Source organism: Triticum aestivum, chromosome 5D (assembly GCF_018294505.1).
Source record: "Triticum aestivum cultivar Chinese Spring chromosome 5D, IWGSC CS RefSeq v2.1, whole genome shotgun sequence".
NCBI classification, from domain to species: Eukaryota; Viridiplantae; Streptophyta; class Magnoliopsida; order Poales; family Poaceae; genus Triticum; species Triticum aestivum.
In genome coordinates this window covers 25,628,500-25,645,146 of record NC_057808.1, presented here as the reverse complement: position 1 = coordinate 25,645,146, position 16,647 = coordinate 25,628,500, and the positions used below count along the sequence as shown (strand labels likewise).

Here is a 16,647-nt window from a genome sequence, read left to right as displayed (position 1 = left end):
GCCTCTCATTTGTTCGATCATCCAAGGGTTCTGGTTGGGTACGGTGGACATTTCTCGCCTTAACTACGCTGTCATTACCCTTATTCCTAAAGTCAAGGGCGCGGATTTGATCTCGCAATTTAGGCCGATCGCCCTTATTAATAACTTCGCCAAGTTTCCGGCTAAAGGGTTAGCCACTCGTCTCTCCCCCATTGCCCACCGTACCATTAGCCCTTTCCAGTCGGCTTTCATCAAGGGTCGTTTCATTCTGGACGGGGTCCTCTGTTTGCATGAAATCGTTCATGATCTTAAGATTCGTAAGTCGAAAGCGGTGATTCTAAAATTAGACTTTGAGAAGGCCTATGACTCGGTGAGTTGGCATTTTCTGCGTAGAGTTTTATTGGCCAAAGGGTTCGAGGGGCCCCTCGTCCATAGGATTATGCAGTTGGTCTCGGGAGGCCACACTGCCATCAATGTTAATGGTCAGGTTAGCAAATTCTTTGCCAATGGTAGGGGCCTGAGGCAAGGCGATCCTGCCTCTCCCATCCTATTCAATTTCGTTGCAGATGCTTTATCTCGCCTCCTTTCTAGGGCGGCTGCCACTGGGCACATTACTCCGGTTTGCTCTAATCTCATTCCCCATGGTCTCACCCATCTCCAATATGCGGACGACACTATTATTCTGGTCGAGATGAATGAGGCCTGCCTTGCCCACCTCAAATTTATTTTACTTTGCTTCGAGGCTATGTCGGGGCTTAAGATTAACTTTGCCAAGAGCGAAGTAGTTGTGACTGGTGTGGACGAGTCGGAAGCCGCGCGAGTGGCCCACCTTCTTAACTGTAAGCAGGGCTCCTATCCGTTCAAATACTTGGGGTTGCCTATTTCCCCGGATGTGCTACATGCCAAAGATTTTGCCCCGATAGTCACTAAGGTGGGAAACAGGGTCCTTCCCTGGCGGGGTAGATATAATACGAACGCTGGTAAAGTGGCCCTAATTAATGCTTGTCTCTCCTCCCTCCCCATGTTCCTTATGGGCTTCTTTCTCTTGTCGGCTGGGATTCATGCTGGTTTTGACAAACACCGTGGGGCGTTTTACTGGAATGCTGCGGACAACCGTCGCAAATATCGCTTCGTCAAATGGAAATTGATGTGCAGGCCCAAAAACCTTGGGGGGTTAGGGATTCTCAATACTTCCATCATGAACCAATGCTTGATGATTAAATGGTGGTGGAAGATTATGAGCGCTGAGGATCAACCCCTTTGGCTGTTGATCCTTAAGGCTAAATATTTCCCATCCTCAAGCCCGATGTTCGCTCTGCCGCGTGGTGGCTCTCAGTTTTGGAAGTCTCTGGTCAAAGTTAGACCTGTTTTTCAATCTTTTGCTAAGTTTGTTGTTGGGGATGGTTCCTCTATTCGGTTTTGGCTTGATTGGTGGTGTGGAGATTCACCTCTCTCGGTGACCTTCCCTACCCTTTTCTCTTACTGCTCTGACCCTAATATTTCTATTGCGAAGCTTGCTTCCCAGGGGTGGAACCTGGCCTTCCGCCGTTCTCTGTCGCCTGTAGAGTTTGAAGATTGGCAACGTCTTACTGCCCTCTTCCCTACGCTCTCGACGGTCAGGGACTCGGTGCTTTGGCCGCTTTCTGCCTCTGGGCGGTTCTCTGTTAAGTCGCTTTATTCTAAGCTAGTTGGTGGCACACCTACCAGTCGTTTTTCCAAGTTTGGAAGGCCCGTATTCCCCATAAGATAAAAAATTTCTTGTGGCAAGCCTTTCGGGGCCGGCTGCCCTCGGCTGACCAGATTCGTAAGAGAAACAGGCCGGGTTCCCAGTTTTGTGCTCTTTGTGGTGAGGTGGAGGACTCGGATCATATCTTTTTTCACTGTCACCTGGCTAAGCTTATTTGGAGTTGTGTGCGGGACTGGCTTCATGTGTCTTGGGCCCCTGCCTCCTTTGCTGAGTTGCGCAGCCTGGCATCCAACCTTTCCGGTGTTTCTAGACGGATCTTTTGGGTGGGCTTGGGGGCTTTATGCTGGTCTCTGTGGACTACTAGGAACAAATTTACTATCGAGCACGTGTTTCCGGCTAAACCGGCTGACTGCTTATTTAAATCGTGTGCTTTCCTGCAGCAGTGGAAATCATTGACTAAAGCCGACGACCAAGAGGCGCTATCTATGCTGATCGACAAAATCCGGACCACGGCGTCTCAGTTATGCAGACAAGAGCACGTTGATTGAGGGATTCTTTTGGGCCTGAGTCTTTAGCTTAGTTGGTTCCTTCTATTCCGGCCTGCGTGCCGTGTACTGGCGTGGGAGCCATGTACCATGACTTTATTCGCGTTGTCCTGCCCAACGTTGGGGTTTGGGTGTGTTTGATACGTTTCGGTGTTGTTCTTGCTACCTGCCTCATGGCTTTATCTATAAAGTCGGGCGTATGCCTTTCCTCTAAAAAAAACCTGACAGAAAGTTACAAAGGCACGTGCAGTCCAATTATTCAGGATATCGAGAAGATGAAGACTGATTTTGAAGAAGTCCACATTTTGCCGAAACAGCCACCTAAGCCGCGATAATACAACATTCACGGACAACAAACAACGGACTCTACGGACCCCCCGGACCCCCCTTGCGTGCCCTCATCTAATTGCCTCCCTGAATATTGATGGGTCACCTAATTCAATTCTAGCCAATCAAGTCCTAACCACCCCGTTAATCCCCCGTAAAGGGCCCGTGAGTCTAGCATATCTCCCTAAACCGGGTGTCAACGAAAAACACTTGGCAAAGCCGACTTAAACTGGATGTGAAGAAAAAAACATTCGGCAAAGCCAAGGTACGTGGCAAAGACTACCTATGTCGAGCGTCTTATGATAGCCACTCAGCAAACAAGGTTGAGACTGGCTACTGGTCAATCGACTGAAAATAATTTTTGGATCAGTCGATTGACCCCAAACTCTGTTTCAGTCAAGCCTAATTAGGCAGCCCAGTTACGGCAGCTCAATGAACTCGCGAAGCTTGTGGTTCTGATCGGTAGCTGCAACAGTAGAAACCCAACGCAGCATCGCGCACAGGTGCAAGCTGCAGTCCAGTACTGCCAAGCCAGTCTCTTTTTCTTTTTCTACATTAGTATTATTACTATGCAAAAATTAGCAAATAATAGTGAGATTTGCAAAAAAGAAAGTGTTTTCTAAAAGGTAATGGATTAGTGACATCGGTGTTATCCTTACAAACGAAAAGAAAATGAAAACTAAAACAAAATCAAAATATGAAATAAAAACTAAAAAAATGAAGTTTAATATGGAAGATTGAATTCGTGGCATTGGTATTACCTTTTCAGATCAAAGAAAATAAAACTATATCACAATAATGAAGTTTTCTAAAAGGAAATGAAACCCTTTCAGAAGGAAGAAAATGAAATAGAAAAATATCCAAAACTTGCACACAATTTGAATGGAAGTTGCACTTTTTGAAATATGAAAAGAATAAGCATATAATAGTGCAATTTTTGCAATCTACTATAATTTAAACATAGTGTAACTGAAATAATGTATTTCCCTTAAAATAAACAAAGATTAAAAACAACTTGCACACAACTTTCCGCTGAAACTGCTCTTTATCGTAATATGCAAAAATAATTATGAAATTATGAAATTTTGCCACATATTATATAGTATTTGTTTGTCTATAGTTACACTCAGCCAAAAATCCAGAAATAAAACAAAAAATAACCAATAAAGCAAAGAAAAAGAAAAAACAAAAATGCATAGAAAGAGAAAACATAAATTAAAAAAATAAAGGAAAACAGAGAATATTATAGTGAGATTTCCGAAACAAAAGGTCTTTTTTAAAAAGTAATAGATTAGTGACATCAGTATTACCCCTACAAAACAAAAGAAATGAAAACTAATGCAAAATTTATAATGAAATAAAAACTAAAACAAAATTAAAAAATGATGTTTGTTATGAAAGAATGAATTTGTGGCATTGGTATTATACTTTCAGAAAAAACACTCAAACAAAATCAAAATAATGAGGTTTTCTAAGAAAGAATGAAACCCTTTAAGAAGAAAGAAAATGAAAAAGACAAAACTTGCACACAATTTGCACTGACATTGCACTTTTTGAAATGTGCAAAGAATAAGCACATAAGAGTGTAATTTTTCGCATTCTACTATAATCTACACATAGTGTAACTCAAATAATGTATTTTCCTTTAAGAAGAAAGAAAACTAAAAAACGGTGCACAACTTTGCATCGAAATTGCACTTTATCATAATATGCAAAAATACTCATATAAATCATGAAATTTTGGCACATATTATATAGTTTATCTTCGGTCTCTGTATCGTTGAATCTCACTCTGTAGCTTACTGAGGACACACATATTCCATGATCAGCTCCACCCACTCAGAGGGAACCCCAATTTCTGCATCATCTCACTACTAAGGAAAAGCCTATACACAGAATCTTACCAGCAACGCGCTTTAAAATACGGCGCTGCTGCTACGTAGCAGTAGCGCGCGCCCATAAAACGCGCTTTTGAAATAAGTATAGCAGTAGCGCGCCTGCTGTAAGCCACGCTACTGCTATAATTGCCACGACCCTGCCGCGAAGCTAGTTTCCTATTAGACTGCCCCACGACCTTGCCTCCTCCTGCTGCATAAACGGCCGTCGATTGGTCTTCGCTCACCCGTACTGCGCTGCCGTACGCGTCGGCGGCCGCTAAGCATGCCACGACATCGTCGTGTTCATCGAGTTTGAAGGTATACACACATGTAGCTAGCCTCCACTCTATACGTACTGCACGAATTCAACGGAAAATCATACTATCCTGTAGCGCTTGCATCTACTCACGATCGATGCATGCAAAAGGAGCTCACTGACGTTGCCAGTATTCTTGGACGGGCGGACCCCTGTAACCTGGTGCGGGAGAGCTGGTGGACGGAACGCTGCACACACGTCGGAGTTCGCGCTTGACTGGTGGACGCTTACGCATACAAATTCCATCGGGGAAACTTAAATTCAGTCTAAGGAATTGAATTGCCTAAAATACCCTTGATGCCTCAATATACTCCACTAATTTTGGTGTAGTATATAGCCCCATCTGGACCGTTCATTCGCAAAAATAAACGGCTCAGAATGATTTGATGTACCGTAAAAAGGTCTCAAACTTTACTGTATAAACCTTCTGCTCTGTATCACTATCATCATAAAGGAATGTGTCATAGTTGAGGGTCCGAAGCACTTGGTCCTGAAATATCTTGAATATTGCTGGAACACAGCCCAACTTTTCCATCATGTACATGCCCTACTGAAGCGTTGTTGCCTCCGCTATTGCTGCATCAAGTAGTCGATCTAGAGGCCAGCAAGCTCCTGCAATAGCTTCGCCAATTGTATTACATAGCACTGCACCTGCTCCACCTGTTCCATTTTTCAATAAAAGATGCATCGATGTTCAGCTTATATGAAAGTCTGGGTGGTCTCTGCTCTGTACCATGTTATTATATGTGGTTCGGATTTTGAATAAGCTCCCACATAGTTCGTTGCTATAGCTTGAGTAGCAAAAGCGGACCGAGGTGGAGGGGCCACAACCACCCATTTTACGAGAGTTAGTTTGTCTCCTGATGCTTGAGCAGCCTATTATCCCGATGCATCCAAATTCATGAGAAGTCAATGGTTTTTCTCCTGCACCTCGCTAGACAGCTATGATTGGATCTGGTTGAAGGGCACCACATATTCACAGAAGTTTGTTATTGTAAACAGAAGTTTCCCCAAAGTTGTTATAAGATGCACAATGAAGTTGGAGCACGATACCCACATAGGATATTTTGCAACAACAAAAAAGATATCCACATAGGATGATACCCGCCGAATACATTATATTTTCTTTTTATTTATTTTTCAAAAAACAGATGCGCACTAGAAACATGCGCATACATACCATATTCATATAAACATCTCCAAGAAACTAAGGTCTTAGGTAAGGCACCACAAACACATGACGACATATTGCCTACCACTAAGAAAAACAGAAGGAAATTTTTTTGCTTTTTTTTAGACAAACTCGCAAAGCTTTTATTCACCCGTCACAATGTTTACAGGGACGAAATCCAAATTTCCTGGGTGACCTAACCAGACATGGCGGCCAAAACCCAGGGATAACGCATGCTTTGCAAGTTTGTGAGCCTCAACATTCGAGGTCCTAAATTCATGATTAATCAAACAAGAAGAAAAAACTCTAGAGCGGTCTATGATTTCATGTATCACGGCCCCATATTGTGCACATGTACCTTCTCTTGATCGCTTCGACGGCCACCTTACAATCCGACACCACTGAAATACTGTGGAAGAGCAGGTCATCAGCGAGGGCCAAAGCTTCACCAATTGCCAAGGTCTCCAACGTCTCTGGATCATCAATGTTGTTGAACCGGATCACTGACGCTCCTTGGTACTCCCCGCTGCCATCTCTACAAATGGCCGCTACTGTCCCAAACCCACCATGTCTCGCAACCGCCGCATCGACATTGTCTTTCATGTGATTTTCTGGAGGAGGGATCCACTCCGCCGATCTAGGAGCCGGTGCCTTCTTCTCCTTCTCTGGCTTCTCCAAAAACTGAAGCTCTGACAGGTAATTCGATATGAAGCAATGGGTTGCAAAAGGTGTCTGGAAAATTCCCTCATGTATTACCTTCCTCCGTGCAGACCAAATCGCCCAAAGGGTGACGATCATGGTTACAAGCTCGTCGCCGGGCAGCGAATCAAACATGGAAAATAACCACTCCTTTGCATTGTCACTTCGGTTCATCGCCATATGTTGCACCATTTCTTCCTTCGACAGAGCCCATGTGCTCCTGGACAGGGCGCAGTCCAGTAGGGAATGACGCCAACTGTCCTGCGCCCCACACACTCCGCAGACATCCGTAGTGGACATGTTTCGGTGCTGCAATAGATCTCCTGTTGGTAGCGAGTGCTGGGCAAGTGTCCAAGTCAATACTTTCAACTTCGACGGCACCTTTAGCTTCCATAAGGCCGACCAACTCTTCATCAGTCCCTGGAGATTGGAAGTATGCTCTCCTTCCTCTAACCATGCTTCTCTTCCACTCTTTATACGATATATCATGTTGTATGCTGTCCTGACAGAGAAAAGGCCTCTCGGATCCTCGGACCACGCCCAAAAATCATCAACTTGACGGGTGCATACAGGAATCCTCAGAATGGCCTCGGCATCCATTGGAACAAAGACTTGCCTAATCAGCTCTTCCCTCCAAGAAGCGGATGAAACATCAATTAAGTCTACTACTAGTTCTGGAGGGTCATGGACCAAAGAGGAAATCGGCCTCATCATACCCGCTCTGGGTATCCAATTGTGTTGCCAGATGTTGGTCGAGCGCCCATCTCCTATTCGCATAATCGCACCAAGTTTCAACATGTCTCTCCCATCGACAATTGCTCTCCATATCTGAGATGGGTTTGAGCCCAACTCTGCCTCGAAGATGGACGAAGTTGGATAATAAGCTGCCTTTAGGATGCGTGAGCTCAAGAAAAGCGGCTCTGCCTCCAAGCCTGTCTAGAGAGTAGAGCCAGATTGAAAACTTCCATATCCTTAAAGCCAAGACCACCCAAGTTTTTGGGATTTGTCGTGACGTCCCAAGATACCCAAGCAGGTTTCCTCCTCCCACGTTTAGATCCCCACCAAAATTGCCGTATGATTGAAGTTACACTATCACATAGACCCCTCGGGAGTCGGAAGCAAGACATAGAGAAAACCAGTATGGCCTGTGCAACTGATTTTATCAACACCTCCTTGCCAGCTGTTGACAATAGTTTCTGCATCCAACCCTTCACTTTTTCCCACACTCTATCCCTCAGATAACGGAATGTGCCATTCTTTATTTTTCCCACACTCTATTTTTCCCACAATAGTTTAAATTGCTCCAACTTTTCTCCATTGAACAGTACGGAGAAGGACACTGATTTTACCATTCCCATAACAATATCAGTCCAAGGTGGAGAGAAACCTAACTTCAGCATGATCGCATGTAGGTATGCCCACTCGACCCTATCATATGCTTTCATCATATCAATAGTTTTGCTTCAAAAGGATGCTAACTCCCTTAGAAGAAGTATATATGGGCCTGTTCTGAACCTCTCCAGCTCCACGCTCCGCCAACCCCGCACGTGAAGCTGGGCCGAACGCGTGAGCTCCGTGAAGTTAAATTCCAGAAGCTATATTGGGCCTCAGTGCATTTTTCGCGGAGTTGGAGAAGCTGGATATTCCCAGCTCCACGACTTCTCAATTTTCGTGGAGTTCGTGTAAATTACACCCCTTGCCACCGCCAAGTGAAAACTGCACGGTTCGGTACTTCGCTCACCCACGACTTCTTCCTCTCGTCCTTCCTCCTGGCCGAGCGCTAGGGTTACGCGCCGCCGCCACCCCGTGTCTGCACGGAGCTGCGATGCCGGCGCCACTGCAACTATCCCCGCTGCCTCCTCTCCTCCGAGTTCCACCCCAGCAGCGTGCCCCAAGCCCCTGATGCTCTAACGCAAGGCAGAGGGCTCTGGTTCGGCCATGGCATATGCATTTTCGATCTCCTTTATTAATGAACAATAGGTTATGCCCTTTGATGGAATGGATTCGCGACCAATAGGGCGGCAAATTTGATGTTCAAGTTGATGTGATTCGGGGTATAAATCACCAGATTTGATGGGTAATTGGCATTAGTTAGAGCATCTCCAACAGCCGCGCCAAAAGGCGCGCGCGCGGGGTAAACTGAGTTTTTAGCGCGCGCGGGACGTTTTCGCGCGCTCCAGCGGTGGCGGGAAACTAGCGCACCGCGGGAATCGTTTGCGCGCGTGCGGGAAAAGGCGGCAGCTCGCGCGCTACTTTTGGCGCACCGCTTCCGGCGCGCCTATAAATTGCGGCGCTCGCCACGCGGCTATTCTCACACTCTCTCTTCCTCTTCCGCTGCCACGCGCGCCTCCCCCGCTTCCTCGTTGCTTCCTCGCCGCTCCAGCACCCCGCCACCGACGCGCCACCATGCCGCCGCGCCGCCGAGGAGCGTCGGGCTACTACGGCGTCCGCCAGCGCCCCAACGGCTGGTACTACGCCGAGATCCGGTCCGGCGACGTCCGGCTCGGCCTCGGCACCTTCGAGACTGCGCACGAGGCCGCCCGCGCGTACGGCGCGGCTGCGTGGCGCCTAGGCAGGCCACGCCCGCAAATGAACTTCCAGGACGTCTACACGCGCTAGCAGGTGCAGGACGTCGCCCCTCCGCCTCGTCTTATCACGGACCAAGACCGTGCGGAGCACGCTCGGCGGCAGCGCGGCCTCCTCATCGCTGAGGAGGACGAGCGGGCCATGGCGGAGTGGCGCCGGCGCCACCCAGAGGACGTCGCCCACGAGCAAGCCTACTGGGCGGAGCAGACGGCAAAGCGCCGCGCGGAACGGTTGGACAGGCGTCGGCGGAAGGCCTTGGCGTTACCGCAGTGCGATATCGTTGAAAATGGTGGGCAGTCGATCTTTTCGGCTAATGATCCTCGTTGGAACGGCATGTGGCTCGATACCTCGGACCAGACCAGCGAGGAGGACGATGATGATGATGATGACGACTGGGAGTAGGTTGTAGTTGCATTATCTAGTTGCACTATCTAGTAGTTTTTTTTATGACGTTGCACCGTAGTTTTATCTATCTATGCTGTGGAACTATGTAAAATATCTATGTATCATTTTTATCTATGAATTTTATTAGTACCATTTTTATTTAAAAATATGTACGCAATGTTCGTGCGATAGCGCGCGGCTGCTGAAGCTACGCGCGCGCTAAATTTTAGCGCGGCAGCTGGAGCCAGCGCTGCCCGCCGCGCTTTTCCAGGCGATGGGCGCGCTGCAAACTGCTTTTTCGCGCGGCGTTTTGGGCGGCTATTGGAGATGCTCTATCTGTCCAGTTTGTTGTTTGGGCGAGCTGAATGTTGAAAATGACCTGTAGCGAATGTGGGCTAGGTGCCCAGCCGGAGGTAGGCAGGCCAGCCTAGGCCAATATGGCGCTAGGCAGGCCAGTAGCTGCTGCCAGCCCAAGGTGGCGATGGAGAAGTTAATTTTGCTCCCGAACGGATGGAAGTCGCTGTGTGAAGCTAGAAGCCAAGATGAGAAGCTGAAATTGTGGAGTTTTGAGAAGCTAGAGAAGTTCACAACAGGCCCTTAAGCTACATCCTAATTAGGCACGGGTCGCGTCACCCCGCGCGGAGAAGCCGGATTGTTTAAGGGTAACGGCATATGGAAGAAAAAGTAACACATGCGCGCGCCCGTGCCTTGCACCTGGTTAGCGTGTCTAGCTACTTAGCGCGCCGGTTGGCTCGAAGTGGCCGGAGCGTACAATAGACCACAATGCGCGCAGGCGTACTTTAGCAAGCCTATATACATGTTTGCAAAGAACCCATTAATCCACTTAAAATTAAAAGCGCTAGAAAATGGAGGCGGCCGCGTGCGTGCATGCATGAAAAGGCAAGCGAGGGTTACTTGCTGAGGCATCATTAGAGAACCACATGCCGGAGTAAAAGAGAATTGCAATGCTCTATCAAAATATGAATGATGGTAACTTGCTCAAGCATCGGTAAAAAGCAAAACCAAACCTTCAACCTTTTGAGAAAAAAGACGAGCTACCTCGGCAAGAATAATCCTTCCAGGTAACCTCCGGGTCTTTTGTTTCTCATCCTGACATCCTAGTGGCAAATTCGTGGGTGAGAGTGTTAGTTCTCGCTCTCCTTTTAACAATATGTTTTCGTCTGTCGATGAAAGTGAGTTCAAAAGAGTGCCCTGCAAATTGCCCCGCAGGAAAAATATGTTACTACTACCTCCGTCTAGGTGAATAAGTCATTCACGTAGTTCTAGGTCATTGATTTGAAGAATTAAATATGTGTTATATATCATGAAAAATATATCACTAAATTCCTACATCGATGCAGTTTTTAAATATATGTTTTTTATTACGTATGATACATATTTACATATTTACATATTTAGATAGTTAAATCGTCGACCTAGAAGTACTATGCTTGCGAATTGTGTCTCCGGGTGAGAGCTGCATATACGAGTCGAAATCGAACACAACCTCGCCCTCCGGACGGGCCACAGCCGGTCACCCTCGCTGGGCCTATAAATACTCAACCCCCCGCAACAACCGCCTGTTCCCCGTAGCCCCAACGCATACCCCCACCCCCAACCCCAACCCGCACGAACCTCGCGGAAGGCCGACGACCAAACCCTAGACGATCCAGCCTCCTCCGATCCCCTCTCCCCGATCTCTATAAAACCACCGCGGATTTCGAATTCTGTCTTCTCCGCGGGAGAATCCCACCGGCGCCAGCGCCTCCTCCCTCGGCGCGCCCGGACCGGGCTCCTCCCGCGGGGCCGGGGCTGGGACCAGGGACGGCGGCGGGGGCGAGGGCGGTTCCGGGGGCCGGTGGATGGCGGAGGCGGCGCTGGAGGGGAGCGAGCCAGTGGATCTCACCAAGCACCCCTCCGGCATCATCCCCACGCTCCAGTAAGTCCCGCCCCCCGTCCCCGTCTCTCAGGATTCCCGCCCGGGGCTGGGTTCGTCGGTCGGCGCCGCCCCTTGCCCCTTGGTCCCTCCTCCCTTTGACAGGGTTGACTTTGGTAGAGCGAGCTGTTTCTGAATTGGGCGCGGTCGATTTGGTGGACGAGCGCAGCTCGGTTCGATCTGGTTTGGGGCTTTTGGATTCCAAAGAGGGACGGGTATAGGAGTTTTTAGAGACCGATTAAATGAAAATCGTAAATTTGATGCTTGGTTGCCGGAAACTTATACATTAATAAACCAATGTAGAGAGGTTGGGTTCAGATAAAAAGTAGTAGTAGTCAATATAAAGGTTAGCCGGGTCATAATTTGTCACCGGATTTGAAATTCATGCCACGGTGCGGTTTAAATGCTCTGGAATGCATATGCATGGAACTTCTGAATGCTAAACGACAGCGGGTTCATAACTCGTGTCGGGGGTCACCGGGTTTGAAATTCGTGCCACGGTGTGGCTTAAATGCTCTGGAATGGATATGCATGGAGCTTTAGAGGATTGAGTGGGGTTAAAGGCCACTGAGATGTGCGAATAACAGTTTGGACAGGAAACCAAGTGCTGCATATGGATAGTTGAATGTGAATGATGTGCAGCTTTCTGCGCTGTTCATTGCCAGCTTTTAAAATTAAAATGACCACGTTTACTTGCTCTGCAGTTAGTCTAGCATGCCAAGTCATCCACTTTGTGCCAACTTGGTCCTGTGATGTGGCTCTTTTTCCTACACCAAGTACCAAATTTTAACGCTGATGGGTGTACTCTGCTTTCCTGTGTTTTGATTTGATAACAGGAATATCGTGTCGACGGTCAACCTGGACTGTAAATTGGACCTGAAAGCAATAGCTCTCCAGGCACGCAATGCAGAGTATAACCCCAAGGTGAAATCATTATCCTAACACATTCTTCATGATGTTTTTGTTTTCTCTGATAACAGGAATGTCTTTGTGGTTCCTGCTGTGTAGACAGTGGATAGCCTGGTAAAAGATTTGAGACTCTGTACATAGGTTCTTTTGTGGACCTTTCTGATTTTGTGCTCATTTGCTGATAAACTAGAGAACAATAACTTACTAAATAAGTTTTGATCCGATGGTGAGTTGAGACTGTCTACTTTACTACCTTTAGGCTTTAGCATGAGGGTAAGGTTATGAATTGATGATACATGGCTGCTCTGCTCTATTCTGCGTTTTACTAAATAAAGTTTTTTGTTTGAGAGAGATTTACTAAATAAAGTTAATGCTGTTTAAAACATGCACTTGTATGTGATAATCAATAGCATTTCTAGGTTAGTATGATCTCTTCTGTTGTGTAAAATTTATTTGGTAAAAACAAATCATTTGACCATGAACATTTGGTGCATTTCAGCAGCATATATGTTATGCTTCTCTTTGCTGATTTTCTATTGTGAACAGCGTTTTGCTGCAGTTATCATGCGGATAAGAGAACCAAAAACTACTGCATTGATATTTGCTTCAGGAAAAATGGTAAGGCCAAGTTCATGTACATCTGATGCAGAATATGTTCTTAGTTTGATTATTTAATGACGTTGGAGCTGGTATTGTACGACTGCAGTAGTCATCCGACTGCTGAATTCAATGCAAATTTCTCATGGACACTAGCGGTTAGGGTTCGATACATATTTTTCTCATTAGCTATATGTCAGAAATAAATGTTTTTTATCAGTAAAGACCCTCTGAATATCATCTTCAGCCATTGAGATAAAGCAAAGATTTGTTGAGATTGGATTGATACTTTAGTTCAATTAAAATTCCTTGGGCACTAGTTGATCACATTCACTTAAATGGAAACCTGCAAAATTGTTTTGATTCAGTGGCCTCTGTTAACATTTTCTTGGAAAGTGAATTTGATAGTTATACCAGGGAGATATGGTAGTGGTCTTATCCTCCTAATTACGCACTGATGCAAAGTACACTGTTGCTGTGTTATCAGGTTTGCACTGGAGCAAAAAGTGAACAGCAATCTAAACTCGCAGCTAGAAAGGTATTGTCTAGCTTTCTTTCCTTCCATACATATCAGAGGGAAAAGGTTCTCAAATTGTAAATGTTTTCCTGTTTTCAGTATGCTCGTATAATCCAGAAGCTTGGCTTTCCTGCAAAATTCAAGGTACCTATCCCATTCTTGTGTAAAGTTTTCATGCACATCCCTTGATAATTGTTTGTTTGCTGAACGTTTGTTAATTCTGTAATGTCAGGACTTCAAGATCCAGAATATCGTTGCCTCTTGTGATGTCAAATTCCCTATCAGGCTTGAGGGCCTCGCATATTCCCATGGCGCTTTCTCAAGTGTAAGTTGCCAAGTTGAATTCTGTGGTTTCTGTTAGCACTATTTTATCATGTGAAGTATTTTTCTTTCTTTCCTGGAACTTCTCTATCTCCTTGTTTTGTAACTGATATTTTACACGGTTGCTTGACAGTATGAGCCAGAGCTATTTCCTGGTCTGATTTACCGGATGAGGCAGCCGAAGATTGTTCTCCTAATTTTTGTTTCTGGCAAGATTGTTCTGACTGGAGCAAAGGTTGGTAGTCCTTTCCTGTGGCCCTGTGGGTTTCTCTATTACCCGGTAATGATGGTATGTCTAAACTATTTGCTTTGTAGGTGAGAGAAGAGACATACACTGCCTTCGAGAACATATATCCTGTCCTGACAGAGTTCAGAAAAGTGCAGCAATGATGGTATAATTCCTGAGAGTGCATGTTTAATGGACATTGCTATGTTGGGAATAGGATAGGAAATGCCATGTTCCATTGACAAGTTGGGCCACTAAAGGTGTTTTTGTCCCTTTTTGCTGCTCAGTGCCTCTGGTGCTTGTTCTAATTTTGTTTGCGGTGTTTGCTGGACTGCGATGAGTGGCTACTTTCAGAAACTAATAGTGCGGACGCCGTGTATTATGCGTGCAGGTGACTTTGGAAGTAAGCAGAATTGGAGATATTGTTGCTTGCTGCCAGCTCCAACCTCACAAAGTCTAGGCATAGCCTGTCTTCTGGTGGAAAAACCTATATACATATACTGTCCATCAGATTTAGTGTACCTGTTGTCGTAATCGACTAGGGTCTTCTTTTTGTGATGGATCATGGTTGATCGTCGCAGGCCTATTCTGTCATCGTTCCTCACTCGAAACACTCTTGTGGAAGTTGAGTAAAACCCAAGCAAATTTTGCTCCTGGATTCTAGAGCCTTTTTCTCCCGATGATGAAAAGGGCAGCTGATGTATATGTACTTGTAGACGCGTTTGCGCCCTGTTAAAAGGAGGGCTTTATGTTGAGCCAAATAGCAAGAGGAAAATTTGTGTTATTTCTTTCCCTTTGTGTCGTCTTGGTCGTCGCATTCCTGTAAGGACATAACGTCTTAAATCGGCCATTTAACATTTGTTGAAAAATTCTGTAATGTTTGCCTTTTTCTCCCTTTCAACCAGAATCATCAGAATTGAAAACAATGGTAAAGCTATAAAACCCACAAAAGCAAGAAGAGCTGCACATGCTCACAAAAATGCATGACAGCATGAAGAGCAATTCACACAAGCGTGGCCCCTCTCTCTCTCTCTCTCTCTCTCTCTCTCTGCTTGCGTTGCGTTGCGTGTCATGAAAGGGAGGGAGGGAAACCAGTACAAAAAATTGAAAGGTCTCGCGGGGTCTGTTTCTGTCCTAGCTCATACGGCCGACACAAGAATAAATGTAATGCAAAACAGGGCAAAGGAGCAACAGATCGAACCAAAGATGCGCTGCAGATTTCTCCATTAACCTCAATTCATTCATGACAAGATACCACTGTATATATATATATATTCTTGCAGGATTTTAATTCGAATCCCAATCCGGTATTCATTAATAATAGTAAAAATAAAAATAATGGTCTACTCGTTATAGAAGAAACTTTTCGGCGAAGTAATAATCGAAAAAATTGCTATATCGTGCTGATTTATCTGAAATAAAAAAAGGAATTTTGATAGTACTACTAAACAATTTTGCTGCTAATTAAAAATGCATTTATCATGCACATTTATTCAGAGATCATTGGATGCACAACCATATCTAGCAAAATCCTTTTGCTAAAGGGCATCTCAAATGTCGTCCGTCAAATCGGACACCCCAAACGTCCACGGACAGCGGTAGCCCACCTAACCTGGTACACCAAATGTCTTATATGCGAAGCACTCAAAATTATTAAAGGTAAATATCATCCTTCGTCCATGATCATCATGTGCAAATATTACAATGCAACAATAATTCAAATATTGATATTACAACCCAAACATGAAGTTTTCCAATAAAATATTTCAAATATGAATTCAACTTATTCGAACAAAGTTTTTAGTTGACCCCCACCCCCCCCATCCCGAAGCGCCCACTGGTTGAATGCCGAATCTGTTGATGCATTTTGATAAATTCTTCAAGCGTTCCCGTGTTCATCTTGCTTGCTTGAAAGTAAACAACAAAAACGTCAATAAAAGTGGGCCACGACATTTGGCCGAACACTTGTTCGGGCGTGGTGTCCACCATGGACCGCAATGTGCAGGGGGCGGAGGGTAGCTGGGCGGCGGCCGGACCAGGGGTGGAAGGGAGGCGTCAGCAAGTCGGGACTGACACCCGGTATGGAGCGGTGGAGGTCCAGCGAGGCCTGGGTGGCGGAGTGGGTGGTATAGCGACGACGCCAGCCTCGGACTACGCGGATAGAAAGCAAGGGCGGAGGGACGCAGTGAGAAAAAAGGCGCTCCGGATGGGGTTTTTATGGGGGTTGCGAGTGTCGGGACGCCTACGTGGCGGTTGTCCGGACGTTTGCAGACCTTCCCCAGATTTGCTTCTGGTTAGTAGAATTTTGAAACACGCGCGACTGGTCGGCGAAGCGTTCCATGCATGACGTTGGATGACACACAGTGTACGGGCGTTTAGCGGCGCTTCGATGCACAACGTTGGAGGTGCCCTAACCTCCCATGGATTTTCCCCGAGTTAAACCTCGCAATGTTGTTATCTTGTCGTATGAGATACAAAACCGCACAATAACCAATTGGAGTATTTAATCATGTCAAATTTACCCAAACATAACCATTAGATGCATTTGCATAATCAACAAATTCTCTTTG

At 46.0% G+C, this 16,647-nt stretch overlaps 1 protein-coding gene across 3 annotated transcripts; it reads left to right on the top strand.

Moving 5' to 3' along the window:
* Positions 1–11,153: 11,153 nt before the first annotated feature.
* Positions 11,154–14,865, top strand: LOC123119191 (TATA-box-binding protein 2-like). Of its 3 annotated transcripts, none has more exons than XM_044538902.1 (9): positions 11,154–11,510; positions 12,344–12,431; positions 12,963–13,034; positions 13,501–13,551; positions 13,630–13,674; positions 13,763–13,855; positions 13,985–14,086; positions 14,167–14,243; positions 14,469–14,865. In XM_044538902.1, exons 1-8 carry the CDS (start codon positions 11,434–11,436, stop codon positions 14,239–14,241), a joined length of 603 nt encoding a protein of 200 aa, XP_044394837.1. In that variant the 5' UTR covers positions 11,154–11,433; the 3' UTR covers positions 14,242–14,243; positions 14,469–14,865. The 3 variants fall into 3 exon arrangements, 2 of the variants coding, with proteins under 2 accessions (XP_044394837.1, XP_044394838.1); XR_006458509.1 differs by having other exon boundaries at positions 11,163–11,510; positions 14,167–14,337; XM_044538903.1 differs by lacking the exon at positions 14,167–14,243 and having other exon boundaries at positions 11,163–11,510.
* The last annotated feature ends 1,782 nt before the right edge of the window (positions 14,866–16,647 follow it).

Bases quoted from the DNA above. Each gene is read 5' to 3' on its own strand.
- LOC123119191 (XM_044538902.1), top strand. From the start codon at position 11,434: ATGGCGGAGGCGGCGCTGGAGGGGAGCGAGCCAGTGGATCTCACCAAG. The intron at 13,035-13,500 runs GTAAGGCCAAGT...CTGTGTTATCAG, and splicing joins TATTTGCTTCAGGAAAAATG to GTTTGCACTGGAGCAAAAAG. The intron at 14,087-14,166 runs GTTGGTAGTCCT...TTTGCTTTGTAG, and splicing joins TTGTTCTGACTGGAGCAAAG to GTGAGAGAAGAGACATACAC.